General features: G+C 46.8%; 1 protein-coding gene across 1 annotated transcript in view; it reads left to right on the forward strand.

The window, feature by feature from the left end:
• The first annotated feature begins 241 nt into the window (after positions 1 to 241).
• Positions 242 to 13,803, forward strand: part of SLC5A1 (solute carrier family 5 member 1) — a 48,012-nt gene continuing 34,450 nt past the window's right edge. The window contains 2 exon segments of the mRNA NM_174606.2: positions 242 to 395; positions 3,873 to 3,944. Of these exon segments, the coding sequence (NP_777031.1) occupies positions 261 to 395; positions 3,873 to 3,944 (207 nt within the window). The 5' untranslated portion in view covers positions 242 to 260.

The raw sequence follows: 13,803 nt of genomic DNA on the forward strand, positions 1-13,803 counted from the left end.
TGTGCTCTGTGGGCAGCACCGCCTGGCTGGCCCCACCCAGCTCTCTGGAGAGCCTTTACCTACCCGCCTACCTCCTGCCAACAGCTCTGCCAGCTCCTCCTCATTCTGCACTCAGAGTTGCTCCCTGACCAGCGCTGGGGCCCCTGCACGACAGTCCTGCTGCCAGACTCCCGGGTCCCCTCCTCCGGGCTGATCATTAACCTGGAGGCCATATAAGGAACCAACAGCCCGGGCAGAAGGGACGCGTTGCAGCTGCCACTATGGACAGTAGCACCTGGAGCCCCCCGGCCACGGCCACCGCCGAGCCCCTCCCGCCCTACGAGCGCATCCGCAATGCAGCTGACATCTCTGTCATCGTCATCTACTTCGTGGTGGTGATGGCTGTCGGGCTGTGGGTAGGTGGGGGGTCCTGAAACACAGGGTTTGAGGGTGCAAGGGCCAAGGGGAGGGAGGGGGGAGGGGGCCCATGGAGAAGCCACGGTCTTGGTAAAGCCCAAGGAGGGGAGTGTGGGCTGAAGGGTGTGTGGAGCCGGGTGGAAGTGATTTGGAAACGTCTGAGAGGAGTTCAGGGGGCACCATGTGAGGTGAGGGGGCAAGCAAGGGTAAGCAGAAGTGAGGGGATGCTGGTCAGTGTCCAGGGAGGCTCCTGCATCCCAGGCCAGTGGGCAGAGAAGGAGAGTGAGAGATTGGAGAGGCTGGGGGCTTGAGAGGCAGCAGAGGACCAGCTTGAAGCTGCAGGGAGGGTCCCAGGGCTGAGCAGTGAGCCCCAGGGAGGTGACTACCTCCTGCCTTTAGTCAGATGGAAGAGAAACAGGTGGGTCAGGGAGGACACAGCACCTGCCAGCTGCAGATGCTCTGGGGCGGCCCCTCCTGGGAGAGGCCCTGTGCCCCGTGCAGGGGCTGGAGTGAGAGGGAGCTGGGAAAGCCGGGCCCAGGGAGAGGAGGAAGAGGAGGAAGGCCAGAGTGTGGCCTGGGCTGGGCTGGGGAGAGGGAAATGACTGGGCTCCCTCTTGGGACTCTGGGGACATACCAAACCAGAGAAACTTGTTCTTAGCAGTCCTGAACTTGGAAATTTCACTTGGGACAGACTCTGGCACACCCAGCAACTGAAAGACAGGTGTTTTAAGTGCGAACATCTTCCAGTCGCTCTCAAAGACCTTCAAGGTGGGGGTGGACAGGCCAGGAAGCTGAGGGGCTAGCAGCTGATTGAAGTCTTTTAACTTAGAGGAGAGGAGAGTGGACATTAACTCCTTCATGGTCATAGAGTTGTTTTTTTTTTTAATAGAAAAAGGGAAGTATTGATTTTTAAAAAGAAAAGTGTAATTTAAAAAGAAACCAGATGTGAGTGAAGGCCTTAAGGGTCACAAGGGGTCTATGTGACTGATTCTTGCTCAGTAGCCTCAGCTTACTAGACTCTGTGGAAAGTCTGGCCAGGGGCCAAGGTTCTCAGGTTTAACACTGGCTTCTACACCTTCCAGTGTTCTTTCAATGTTGGTAACTCTGCCCAGTCTCAGTTTATTCAGCTGTGTAATGGGTACAATCTTACCTGTTCTTATGACTCCTCATAAATGGCTGTGAGGGTCTGGGAGATGCATCTGAAAGCTCATTATGGACTCTAGGAATCTTTTAAAAATATAATTGGGTTGACTGAGAAGTTCATTTGTGTTTGTCCAAAATCTTACAGAAAAACCCAAACAAACTTTTTGGCTAACCCAATACTATCATTTGCTCTCCAGGCTATGAGTCGGGCCCTGAATGATTTTTGTTCTTTTAAGTAAAATGGGCAAAAGTGGTCAGATGGGTAGGACATCTCACAAAAAGCCACGAGGAGGGCGGGAATGCTAATCCGCATTTTCCAGAATAAGAAATCGAAGCTCTGTGTGATTGTGATTTGCCTACGGTTGTGGTCTACGCAACTCGGGTCACGGACTCTCAGTCTTCCATGGCACCGTCTGCTCTGTCACCCTGCATGCCTTCATCCCTCACCCCAGCTTGTATTAACAAGTGCTGCACGTGAGATGGGAATCCATCGTTTGCTAGCTGCACCTCCTGTTTCCCTGACAACTGGTGACAACCTCAACTCCCCTAACCAATCTCATTTTAGCCCTGCCAGTGCCGATGGTAATGGTGTTTACACTTCTCAAATATCTGTGAATTCGTATTCCTTGTCTTGTTAAATGCTGCCTAATGAGCCTGTTAGTGTTTGTCTACAGTTAATCTTTCCCTATGAGTCAGTGCCTCCGACCCCCTGATCATTTAACACGCTGGCTTGCTTCTAATTTAAGTTTCTTTTTTCCAATGGAGTGTCAAGAGTGGTTTGGCTCAGGGACGGATATCCTGACTCCTGTGTGATCTCCAGGCTGCAGAAACAGCGATCCAGGCCCACTGTGCTTCCCCAACTTAGAAAAGGCACCCAGGCCAACATCCCTTTGTCCATCCCTGTCGCTTCCAATATTTTTCTTTTTTTAATCCTTTTAATCATTGGAAAATGCTGCCTCATTTCTTATTTCTTTAGGGTATAGTTCCATGTGTCTTTCACCACCTCCTATGGGGAATTTTGTATCCTTTTCGGCTGACTATTCCTTGTGGAAGACTTAAGATATCCTGAAACACTTTGTGCTGGTGTTGCTAAACTACAGCCCATGGACCAAATCTGGCCCACAGCCTATTTTTGCATGGCTTACAAGTTAAGATTTTTTTTTTTAATGTTTTTCAGAGGTTGTAAAAAGCCAAACTAAACAAAAAGAATGTGTAGTGGAGATCATATATATCCCATAAGGCCTAAACTATTTACTACCTGGCCCTTTTTCTTAGAGTGTCCAAGGCAGCTCAGTGGTAAAGAATCTGCCTGCTGATGCAGGAGATGCAGGAGATGAGGGTTTGATCCCTGGGTTGGACAGTCCCATGGACAGAGGAGCTTGGTGGGCTACAGTCCATGGGGTTGCAAAGAGTTGGACACACCTGAGGACTAACTCACGTCACATGTCCTTTTTCTTAGTGGAAAAAAATGTACTTTATGTAGCATTTGCATTTGCATTAATAGCATCATTGGATGCCTGAGTCGTAATGGGGGAGCCCAACCTTTCTATTTAACAGACAAGGATCAGAGAGGGTGACTAGAAGCCACTCAGAGGAATCAGCCCCAGGGCTGGGACCAGAGCCCAGAACTTTCTATGCCAAAGGCAATGCTCTTTCCAATATCTCACCCTTCCCCCTCCCTAAGACTCTGTCCTTTCTGGGAATACCCTCTCCATGGTCCTTACCACAACTTGCACTGCTGTTACAGCGTCCCTCACATATTCTCATAAAGTGAGGGCCTAACTTGATCATGTTCAACCCTCTTCATCCTATTCTCAAATCTCTTGTTTAAACCACTTGACAAAATCACCTTGACAAATTGTCAGCATGTGTGTGTGCTCAGTTGCATCCGACTCCTTGCGACCCTTTGGACTCTAGCCCACCAGGCTTCTCTGTCCGTGGGATTTTCCAGGCAAGAATACTGGAGTGGGTTGCCATTTCCTACTCCAGGGGATCTTCCCAACCCAGGGATCAAACCTGCATCTCCTGCATTGGCAGACGAATTCTTTACCACTGAGCCACCCGAGAAGCCTCCAAATTGTCAGCGCTTGATTCCAAAACTTCCAGCAGAAACTTCCCCCAGGGGCGCTATTTCCATCCCTGGATGACTCTGGTGGCAAGGAAATTCTTCCTGGTACCCAGCTAAGACCTGATGTCCTGGAGTGTGGAATTGTTTCACAAAGTAAAGCAGGTTGAAGAAAGTGCGAGTAAATGGGGAGACGGGGAGTGTCCTCTTGGCTGGCAAGGGTACTCTGTTCTGGTAATTCTATTAAGTTTTGACACTTCCTCCCTAGGCCATGTTTTCCACTAACCGTGGGACCGTTGGAGGCTTCTTCCTGGCAGGTCGAAGTATGGTGTGGTGGCCGGTAAGTTTTCTCTGAAATACATATTTCCCTGAACTATGATATTCCCCACTTTCTTGTTGGCTCTGGGTGGTGGTGATTCTTTCTTCTTGCCTTTGATCCTGAAAAATGGATCACCTTCTCACCAGGTCACCAATTCGCCTTAATCTGCAGCGGTAAGGGAACAAGCTTTAAAGAAATAATGCTTGACATTTTTTTCAAGGGATAAATAGAGGAAAGACTTCACAAGGAGGACAGTGTGGAAGAGCAATAAGAGCAGCTAGCCCAGGGTGACCTTGGGCACGTCTGAGCTTCCATGTCAGTTTCTATAAGATGGTGTGATGATATTTACCTTCTAGGGGGATTATGAGAAGTGGAGACCCTCTTATAGGGTAAAAACTCAGTAAATAGTAGTTCTTTTTGCTTCAAGTTCTACAGAGGAGAGAACTTCTCTGTCTACATCAGGAGCCTAACACAGGGCCTGATACCCAGGAGGCTCTCAATAAATACTTGAAGACTAGCTGGAGGAGGGGCCCCTACTGTCCCCAGTCACAGTTCTCCTCATCTCTTGGTGGATTTTGTATTTTGTATGTATGTGTGGTGTTTTCCCTGACACGTGCACACGGGCAGAAGAATCCCAATCATAGGACATATGCATAGGTGGAAGAGAAAGTGGGAGGGCCCTTCCATCCTGTCACCTCAGGGCTCTGCTGGGTTATCAGGTCAGCCCAATGACCGGTTCTATCCAGAGTTCTCATCGAAACTACTGTTGACCAGATTGACCAAATCGTGCGATTCCTTGGGCCTAAGATAGAAGCAGGACTGGCTGGTGAAAGGGGGGGTTGATGAAGCGTACATACAATGAGAAGAGAGTGACAGCTATGGAGGAAGAGAAGTGAGAAAGTAGAGGCTGTCACCGTCATAACACACGGCACAGAGGGAAGGGAGGAGGAAACCGTGACGCTTCCTGCAGCTGCCCTCTGATCAGTTATTTGGAAATGGGAGTTAATAATTAGCACCTTGGGACTTGCCTGGCGGTCTAGTGGTCAAGACTCCACGCTTCTACAACAGAGGGTACAGGTTCGATCTCTGGTTGGGGAGTTAAGAGCCATACACTACACTGCACCAGCAAAATGCAAAACAAGCAACTAAGTAAATTAGTATCTTCACAGTTGCTAGCTTTATCCCTGAAGTCATTTCTCTTTATCTTTAAGGTGGCCAAGAACACTGGGCAGCTGCTGACTTCTGTAGGGGCCCCTCATGGTGATCTCTCATGACACATTTTATTTTCTCATGCTTTGGCCTTTGATGCTTTTCTAAAAGCTGTGACCACCAAGTTCAAGACAAGGTTGAACTGCAGTGTCCAATATGGTAGCCACTAACCACATTGGCTTTTTAAATTGAAATTAAAATAAGATCGAAGATTTATTTCCTCAGTCACACTAGCCATGCTTCAGGTGCTTAATAGGTACATGTGGACGGTGGCCACCATACTGGATGCTGTGGATCTAGAACATTTCCATCATTTTAGAGAGTTCTGTCGGACACTGCTGCTCTACAGGCTTCAGAGCAGAGGCTGGCATGAGATGTGGACTTGAGATTTGCTGAATTAGAAAACTGAGTAGGACTTTCAAGTTTCCTCTAGTTGTTTGGAAACTGGCACCCCACACCGCTGAATGCTTCAGCACCCTCAACAGTAAGCCTGCCATGTGTTCATACAGCCTCGGTTTGCATCCAGACCTCTTTTTTCTTCCTTCCCCCCACCTTAACAGGAAACTCGTATCTCTTCATGTAAACTTTCTAGGGCTGATTCATTAGGATAAGGCCTTAGCTTCCACTCCCTGGGTCTTGGAGAAGCTGATGAGAAGGCAGAGGCATGGGGCAGAACCACCCTAGGAGATAGACATTTTAGGTTAGGCGTGGGAACACATCACATCTTAACCACTGATGTCTTCCTTCTGATGACACTTGGGTTTGGATCTGGGTTGAGAGTTGGTTGATAAGAGGAATTGGCTCCGCCCCACCCTGACCAAACAGGTCAGGTTCAGAGGTTTATGTGGGTTTCCTGTGGGTGTTGTTTTCCTTATTCCTGTCTCAGTGTTGGATTATTCTGACCAATGTGACATCATTCCTCTTTTGTGGAGAATTCCCTGCTTCCTTGATGAGGCTGAAATTTTACTCTTCTTCTTTCAACAATTGTATCTAAGGTTTCCTGAGATTATATGAAAGGTTTGTGAACTTCCCATGTATCCGGGTCACCCGGTGTACTTAAAAAAATACAGATTCCCGGGCTTCATTCCAGATTCACTAGATTAAAACACCTTGAAAGAAGGCTCCAAGAATCTGCATTCTTAACAAAAAGCTTCTCAAGGGCTTCCCTGGTGGTCCAGTGGTTAAGACTCTACACTTCCCAGTGCTAAAATAGGGGAATCCTTTTGATTCCTTCAAAGTCCTAAACGTAGAGAACAGCAAGAAGCCCAGAGCTCTAGGAGAAGGTTCTTTGTGGAAATTAACCATGGGCAACAAATTAAAAATCTAACCTGTCTGGATAGCTCTATTTTTTAAAAAATTATTGATTTTTGGTGGTGTTGGTCTTTGCTGCTGTGCACAGGCTTTCTCTAGTTGGGGCGAGCAGGGGCTACTCTCTGGTTGCATTTGCAGGCTTCTTGTTGCAGTCGCTTCTCTTGTTGCAGAGCATGGGCTCTAGGGCATATGGGCTCAGGAGTTGTGGTTCCTGGGCTCAAGAGCACAGGCTCAGTAGTTGTGGCACAGGGGCTTAGCTGCTCCAACGCACGTGGAATCCTCCATGATCAGGGATTGAACCCGTGTCTCCTACATTGGTAGGTAGATTTTTTACCACTGAGCCACCAGGGAAACCCCAAGGGGATTCTTGAAGGGGGATGCAGTGACCTCTAAGTCCCGCTCGATTCTGAAAATGCTCTAATTCCAAAAAATTCTAGAGTAGAATGAGCACGGGCTTTGAAGTCAGCCCATCTGACCAGCTTCATGTATTAGCTGTATGACTTTGGGCAAGTCACTGAACTTCCCTGAGCTTCAGTTTCTCCTATAGAGCAGGAGAATAATACCTACTGTGGAGGACTCTTGTCAGGATTAAATGAGAGTATGCATGTACAGCACTCAGCACTGTGCTTGGCAGGGGCTCAGTAAATGCAAATGTTAACATGTGGAAGGAAGGTTAGGAGACTCAGGACAGACCCCTCAGTTGGCACTTGTCAGCTGCCCAGTACCTGGAAACTGGCATTTATATAAAGCCATTGCTGCCACATCACTTAAATTTAACTTTCACATTGACTGTATGAGTAAATGAACACGATTTATATGTAATTTATTTATACCTACTGTAAATCATAATTCCAGCTACACATTGACCACATATTTACAGCTCTGAGACTGACTCTGTCTGACAGTCAGTGGCATGTCATCGAGCTTTGTGCCACACGGTATGTCTTACAATAGTTGGTGTTTTAGTCAAGTGTGGTTATAGGCTTCCCTGATGGCTCAGACGGTACAGAATCCACCTGCAATGTAGGAGACCCAGATTTCATCCCTGGGTCAGGAGCATCCCCTGGAGAAGGGAATGGCTACCCAACTCCAGTATTCTTGCCTGGAGAATTCCGTGGACAGAGGAGCCTGGCGGGCTATAGCCCATGGGGTCCCAAAGAGTCGGACATGACTGAGCAACAAACACTTTCACTTTTCACTTTCAAAGTGTGGTTATATTCTAAGATAGTAGTCCTTAAAAGAATGTTCACTACAACCCTTGGGCTTCCCTGGTGGCTCAGGTGGTAAAGAATCCGCCTACAAAGAGTTGGACGCGACTGAGCGACTAACACCTTTGGAAGCTGCAGAGATGCTTCAGGGACTGCTTTTGCTCTCCTTCCCAGCAACCCGGTTTTTTCATACTTTATATGAGGGGACTCTACTAAGATTTTGTTTGAGGTCAATGTTCTGCTAACTTATGAAATTTAAAAACCTCTAATTTAGAAGAAAAATAATGATTTCCATTCTAAAATTTAAAATGAATTTAAAACTATTGCAGTACACATTTGAAAGGACAATACAGCATGCAAGAAAATGCAAATCAAAGTACTTTTCAAACTTGAAAAATAGTTTAAATTGCATCAAAACTATACTTCTGTACTTCTAAATTTCCCTTTGGACTAAAATACAAAGTCGGTTTAAACCTGTCATCAGTCTGTAAGTGTATTGTCAGAATATCAGTTCTCGAGTGTACTGGCTCAAGGAGGACATCGCAGGGACCACAGGCTCTCAGAGCTGATGTCTCTCTCAGCCTCTCGTGGCCCCTATGTCCCCTTCATCTGCCTTTAGCTCTGTTGCTTTGTGCTGTAGTAGGGTGAGCACCCCCCCCAACCTATGTTTTGAGCTTCTTTGGTGGTTCAGATGGTAAAGGATCCACTTGCAGTTCATGAGACCTGGGTTCAATCCTTGGGCTGGGAAGATCCCCTGGAGAGGGGAATGGCAGCCCACTCCAATATTCTCGCCTGGGAAATCCCATGGACAGAGGAGCTGGCGGGCTACAGTTCATGGTGTTGCAAAAAAGTTGGACACAACTTAGTGTCTAAACAACAGCAACAAGGGTGAGCAAGCAGAGAAGCTTCAGAACGATAGTCCCAGGGGGTTTAGGAGGCGAGGACTTGCACTGACCTTGGACTGATATACCTGAAACCCCAAGGGCTTGGATAGTCGTCCACAAGGAAAGCAAGTGGAAATCAGCTCATAAAGTCTGAAAGAAGACTGGACAGAGGAGAGACCAGTTTTTTGGGGGTATACCTGGGGGTTTCGGTGACTTTGAATGGTACAGTTGTGATCTGTAACAGGTGGAGGTCCAGGCACTCTGGAAAAAGATTCCATTCCTAAAAAGTTAATGAGGCGGAGAGAGAGAGAGTTTGTGCTCAGCCAGGGGATAGAAGTGAGGGACCACCTGGAGGAGGAGCAAGGACTCCAGGGCTGCGTTATAGGAGGAATTAGCTCACAAAGATAGCCAGGCAAGGGTCTTTGACTCAGAAGTGTGAGTCACTTGAGGCAAGCCAAGCCCACTGAGAAACACGAAACCTCGTGAGTAAAATGAAACCTTATGTAACTGTGGGCCAGGAGTCCCCTTTTCTATAGCACCATGGTTTGGTGTGTTGATGAACAACTGACTGGGTGATGTGTTGTAATGATTTTTTGAGGGTGTAGGAGATGTGAAACCAGGAAGGTGAGCTTTGAAGGGGAAATTCCCCATGCCTTGGCTAGTGGCAGCAGAAATTACTCAGAGAGGTAGAGCCCCATGTACACAACCCCACAGAGAACTTTTGTTTTGGAGGAGAGTTTGGTTAAACCAGCCAGAACCACTGGCAGAGCCAGCTCCATGGAGCAGCAGGCACAACAGGGCTGAGCCAACCCTTTAACAACCCTCAAGGCATTTTCAAATACTTCAGAAGTTAGTATCCAAAGGGAGTGGCGATCTCACAAGGAGCTGGAGGATTTGCCTTGTCCTAGATTTATTATCCGGAGAAGGCAATGGCACCCCATTCCAGTACTCTTGCCTGGAAAATCCCATGGACGGAGGAGCCTGGTAGGCTACAGTCCATGGGGTCGCTGAGAGTCGGACACGACTGAGCGACTTCACTTTCACTTTTCACTTTCATGCATTGGAGAGGGAAATGGCAACGCACTCCAGTGTTCTTGCCTGGAGAATCCCAGGGACGGGGGAGCCTGGTAGGCTACCGTCTATGGGGTCACACAGAGTTGGACACGACTGAAGTGACTTAGCGTAGTGTAGATTTATTATCAGGCCAATCATTAGCTTCTCTGAGTCTCAGAGAGTCTCCTCTATGTGGGAGATAGTAAGATCAAGATCTCAAAGCCTTGACAGTACTGAAATGCTGAGATTCCACACCACAGAGGAAGGAACCATCATCCTAGCCAGTCCATCACCAGTGGAGATAGGGTGGCTGTGTGTCTCTCAATAGCCATAGTTTCTTTCCTTCCTTTACTATTTGAGAATCATCAGAGAGGAGTATATCACAGTGGTTTAGGTCACAAGTTGACAAACTTTCTTTGCAGAGGCCCAGAGAGTAAATATTTCTGGAGGCTATACAATCTCTGTCACAAATACTTAACCTTGCTGTTGTAGCATGAAAGCAGCCATGGACAATAAGATGGATGAGCATGGCTGTGTTCCAATAAAGCTTTATTTATAAAACAGGCAGAGGGCCAGATTTGGCCCGCAGGCTCTAGTTTGTTGACCTCTTATTCAGGCCTGGGCTCTGAAGTCAGGCTGCTTGGGTTCAAATTCAGCCTCTGCCCCTCACTAGCTGTGTGACCCTGTTTGAGTTACTGAATACCTTGGTGACTTACATTTGTTTTCTTATAACAGAGAAACAGTACTTACTTGAGGTTGTTGTGAAGATGCACATTCAGTCTCAGAATAGAATCTGGCGTATGATAAACTCTCAGGTTTAGCTCTTGTTCTTTCTTCAGTTACTTATCTGATTGAATCCTCAGCCATCCAGCAAGAATGACGATTAACCCCATGAGTTGCCCACATTCCCACAAGATAAGAATAGAGCTAGGGTTCTCCATGTTCTTCTGGTTGCTCAGGTCTCTTTCTCCTTATTCTTTGAGATGGAAATTTATGAGATCTATAGGCATGGTCCGGAGAAGGCGATGGAACCCCACTCTAGTACTCTTGCCTGGAAAATCCCATGGATGGAGGAGCCTGGTAGGCTGCAGTCCATGGGGTCGCTAGGAGTCGGACATGACTGAGCGACTTCACTTTCACTTTTCACTTTCATGCATTGGAGAAGGAAATGGCAACCCACTCCAGTGTTCTTGCCTGGAGAATCCCAGGGACAGGGGAGCCTGGTGGGCTGCTGTCTCTGGGGTCGCACAGAGTCAGACACGACTGAAGCGACTTAGCAGCAGCAGCAGCAGCAGCATAGGCATGGTCTACAGGTTTATCTGAAAACCAAGACATTCTTTCATTTATGTTTGACCAGAGACCCTGATGGAAATTTTCTGAGAGAAGAGGACAGCTTCTCATACTTCTTAAACTCTTTTTTTTTCCTATTACAATATCATGATTTATTAAAGCACAGCATTCTGTACAACAAAAGGCCTTAACAGTTGTCTATTCTCAGCCAAACTTCTCTATAAGTTAGTTTCTCTTAATAAAAAAACATGTTATACTTTAAATTAGTAATTTAACAGATGAAGAAGTTACCATAATACCTATTTTAACATTGAACAAATCTAACCACCTATTGGACATTAATGTAAAATTCTGACATAGAATTTGATTTAAAACTTCTCAAAATAAATTCATTAAAGCAGGTTCCCTGTGAAAATATGTAAGAATGAAAGCTAGCATAATAGCAGTTGCAGTCTTTACATTTTATTAACCATAGAAGATACTTTTTAAGAGTCTAATAGAGACATTAACTGTGCAAAAGCTGGTAAGATTTACAGTCTTAAATACAAGCACCAACACAGAAAGGATATTGTGTCAGTTCAGTTCAGTCGCTCAGCCATGTCCGACTCTTTGTGACCCCATGAACTGCAGCACGCCAGGCCTCCCTGTCCATCACCAGCTCCCAGAGTTCACCCAAACTCATGTCCATCGACTCGGTGATGCCATCCAGCCATCTCATCCTCTGTCGTTCCCTTCTCCTCCTGCCCCTAATCCCTCCCAGCATCAGAGTCTTTTCCAATGAGTCAACTCTTCGCATGAGGTGGCCAAAGTATTGGAGTTTCAGCTTTAGCATCAGTCCTTCCAATGAACACCCAGGACTGATCTTCTTTAGAATGGACTGGTTGGATCTCCTTGCAGTCCAAGGGACTCTCAAGAGACTTCTCCAACGCCACAGTTCAAAAGCATCAATTCTTTGGCTCTCAGCTTTCTTCACAGTCCAACTCTCACATCCATACATGACCACTGGAAAATCCATAGCCTTGACTAGACGGACCTTTGTTGGCAAAGTAATGTCTCTACTTTTTAATATGCTGTCTAGGTTGCTCATATCTTTCCTTCCAAGGAGTAAGTATCTTTTAATTTCATGGCTGCAATCACCATCTACAGTGATTTTGGAGCCCCCAAAAATAAAGTCTGACACTGTTTCCACTGTTTCCCCATCTATTTCCCATGAAGTGATGGGACCAGATGCCATGATCTTCATTTTCTGAATGTTGAGCTTTAAGCTAACTTTTTCACTTTGATCAAGAGGCTTTTTAGTTCCTCTTCACTTTCTGCCATAAGGGTGGTGTCATCTGCATATCTAAAAGTCCATTAATTCTACACTTAAGAGGATCATTTCTTTATGTAAGGATAATCTCATTTATAAATTACACATGATATGTAGTTTAGAATCCATCTACATTATGCTTGTAACTACATGCTGCTGCTGCTGCTGCTGCTACTAAGTCGCTTTAGTTGTGTCCGACTCTGTGCAACCCCATGGACTGCAGCCTACCAGGCTCCTCCGTCCATGGGATTGTCCATGCAAGAGTACTGGAGTGGGTTGCTATTGCCTTCTCCTCTTCTTAAACTCTTTTGAGTGAAATGTATCTGATTTTGTTGCTAAGTCTAAAACCTAGGGATCAAATCAAAGGTCAGCCACTTAGGAGTGGCCGCTGGGAAGAGACTGGTAGGCCTGAGACCTAGGTGGGAACTCAGGAGTGAGAGGAAAAGCAGGAGTGAAGTGAATGGACACAGGAGAAGCAGAGAGCTCGCGTGGGGAGCAAGGTCGGGAAAATGTGAGATGGGAGACAGACAGGCACTTGACCTTCATAAGCCTGGGTGGAGGTGACTGCCGAGTCTCCAGGCAGCCCTCTCTTCCTGCTGATTGCATAAAGCTGTGTGTGCTTTCATTTATCTCAGAGCTGAGCCTGTATTTTTCTTAATCATTAAAAAAAAAAATCTGTTCCAACACCTAGTCCAGGGCCTTGTGTCCAGTATGTACTGAATTGAAAGAATGAGAGGGGGAAGAGAGCTGTGTCCCCAGGCCCTCAGGCCGGATCCCTTTGCTGACGTCACCTGAGCCCTCAGCCTACATTCTCCTCTGGCACAGTGATTGCTCATGTAGGCAGTGTTAAGAATTCAGGAGGTCCAAGTGAAAACCTGCCTCCAGCAGTGCTCCACATTTCTGTTCCTATGTACACCTCATTTTTTTCCTTTAGGATATTTTTTTTTAGGCTCAGTTTTAGTGGTAAAACTGGAAAACCGAGCCTGGCCCTAATCAGAGTGCCCGATTTTAGCCCATACAGGACCCTGTGGTAAAATCTGGTGTGACCATGCTTCCTTGTTATTTCAGACATGTAGTTTCTCTCAGTTTGAGTCAAGATTTTGCAGAACTTGTCAGTTCCTCCATATCTGTGTTGCCTTCCTGGTAAGAGTTTTTTGCCTGCCCTGTCAGTGTCTGCTTAGCTCTTGAAGAACCTGTTCTCTCTCTTCCTCCTCCTCCTCTTTCTTCTCTTCCTTTTCCTCCTCTTCCTCCCCTCTGCTCGCCTCCTCCTCCTCCTTTCTCTCGCTCTCCCCCTCATCCTTCTCTCTCCCTCTCTCTTTTCTGGACCCATTTCCCTCCCATTCTTCAAGGCTTGTTGGTCTCTTCAGAGGAGTTTCTCTGATTCCCATGCAGGTGGTCACACCCCCAACGTATTCTTTGTGTTCCAAGGCCTCGGCTGCCTGGAGGGTAGCCAAGTTCCTGTCCTCTAGTTTGTACCTAAGCTCTTGGCTTCTCCTCTGCCTCTGGCTGCCTTCCCAGCATTCTTTAACACCTTAGTACTTTCGCCGACAGAGAAAGGGAAAAGTAACCTATGATCGATGTCGCTTGTTGGTGGAAGTCAGAAGAGTGCTGAAGCT

This window comes from Bos taurus, chromosome 17, assembly GCF_002263795.3.
Source record: "Bos taurus isolate L1 Dominette 01449 registration number 42190680 breed Hereford chromosome 17, ARS-UCD2.0, whole genome shotgun sequence".
Taxonomy (NCBI): domain Eukaryota; kingdom Metazoa; phylum Chordata; class Mammalia; order Artiodactyla; family Bovidae; genus Bos; species Bos taurus.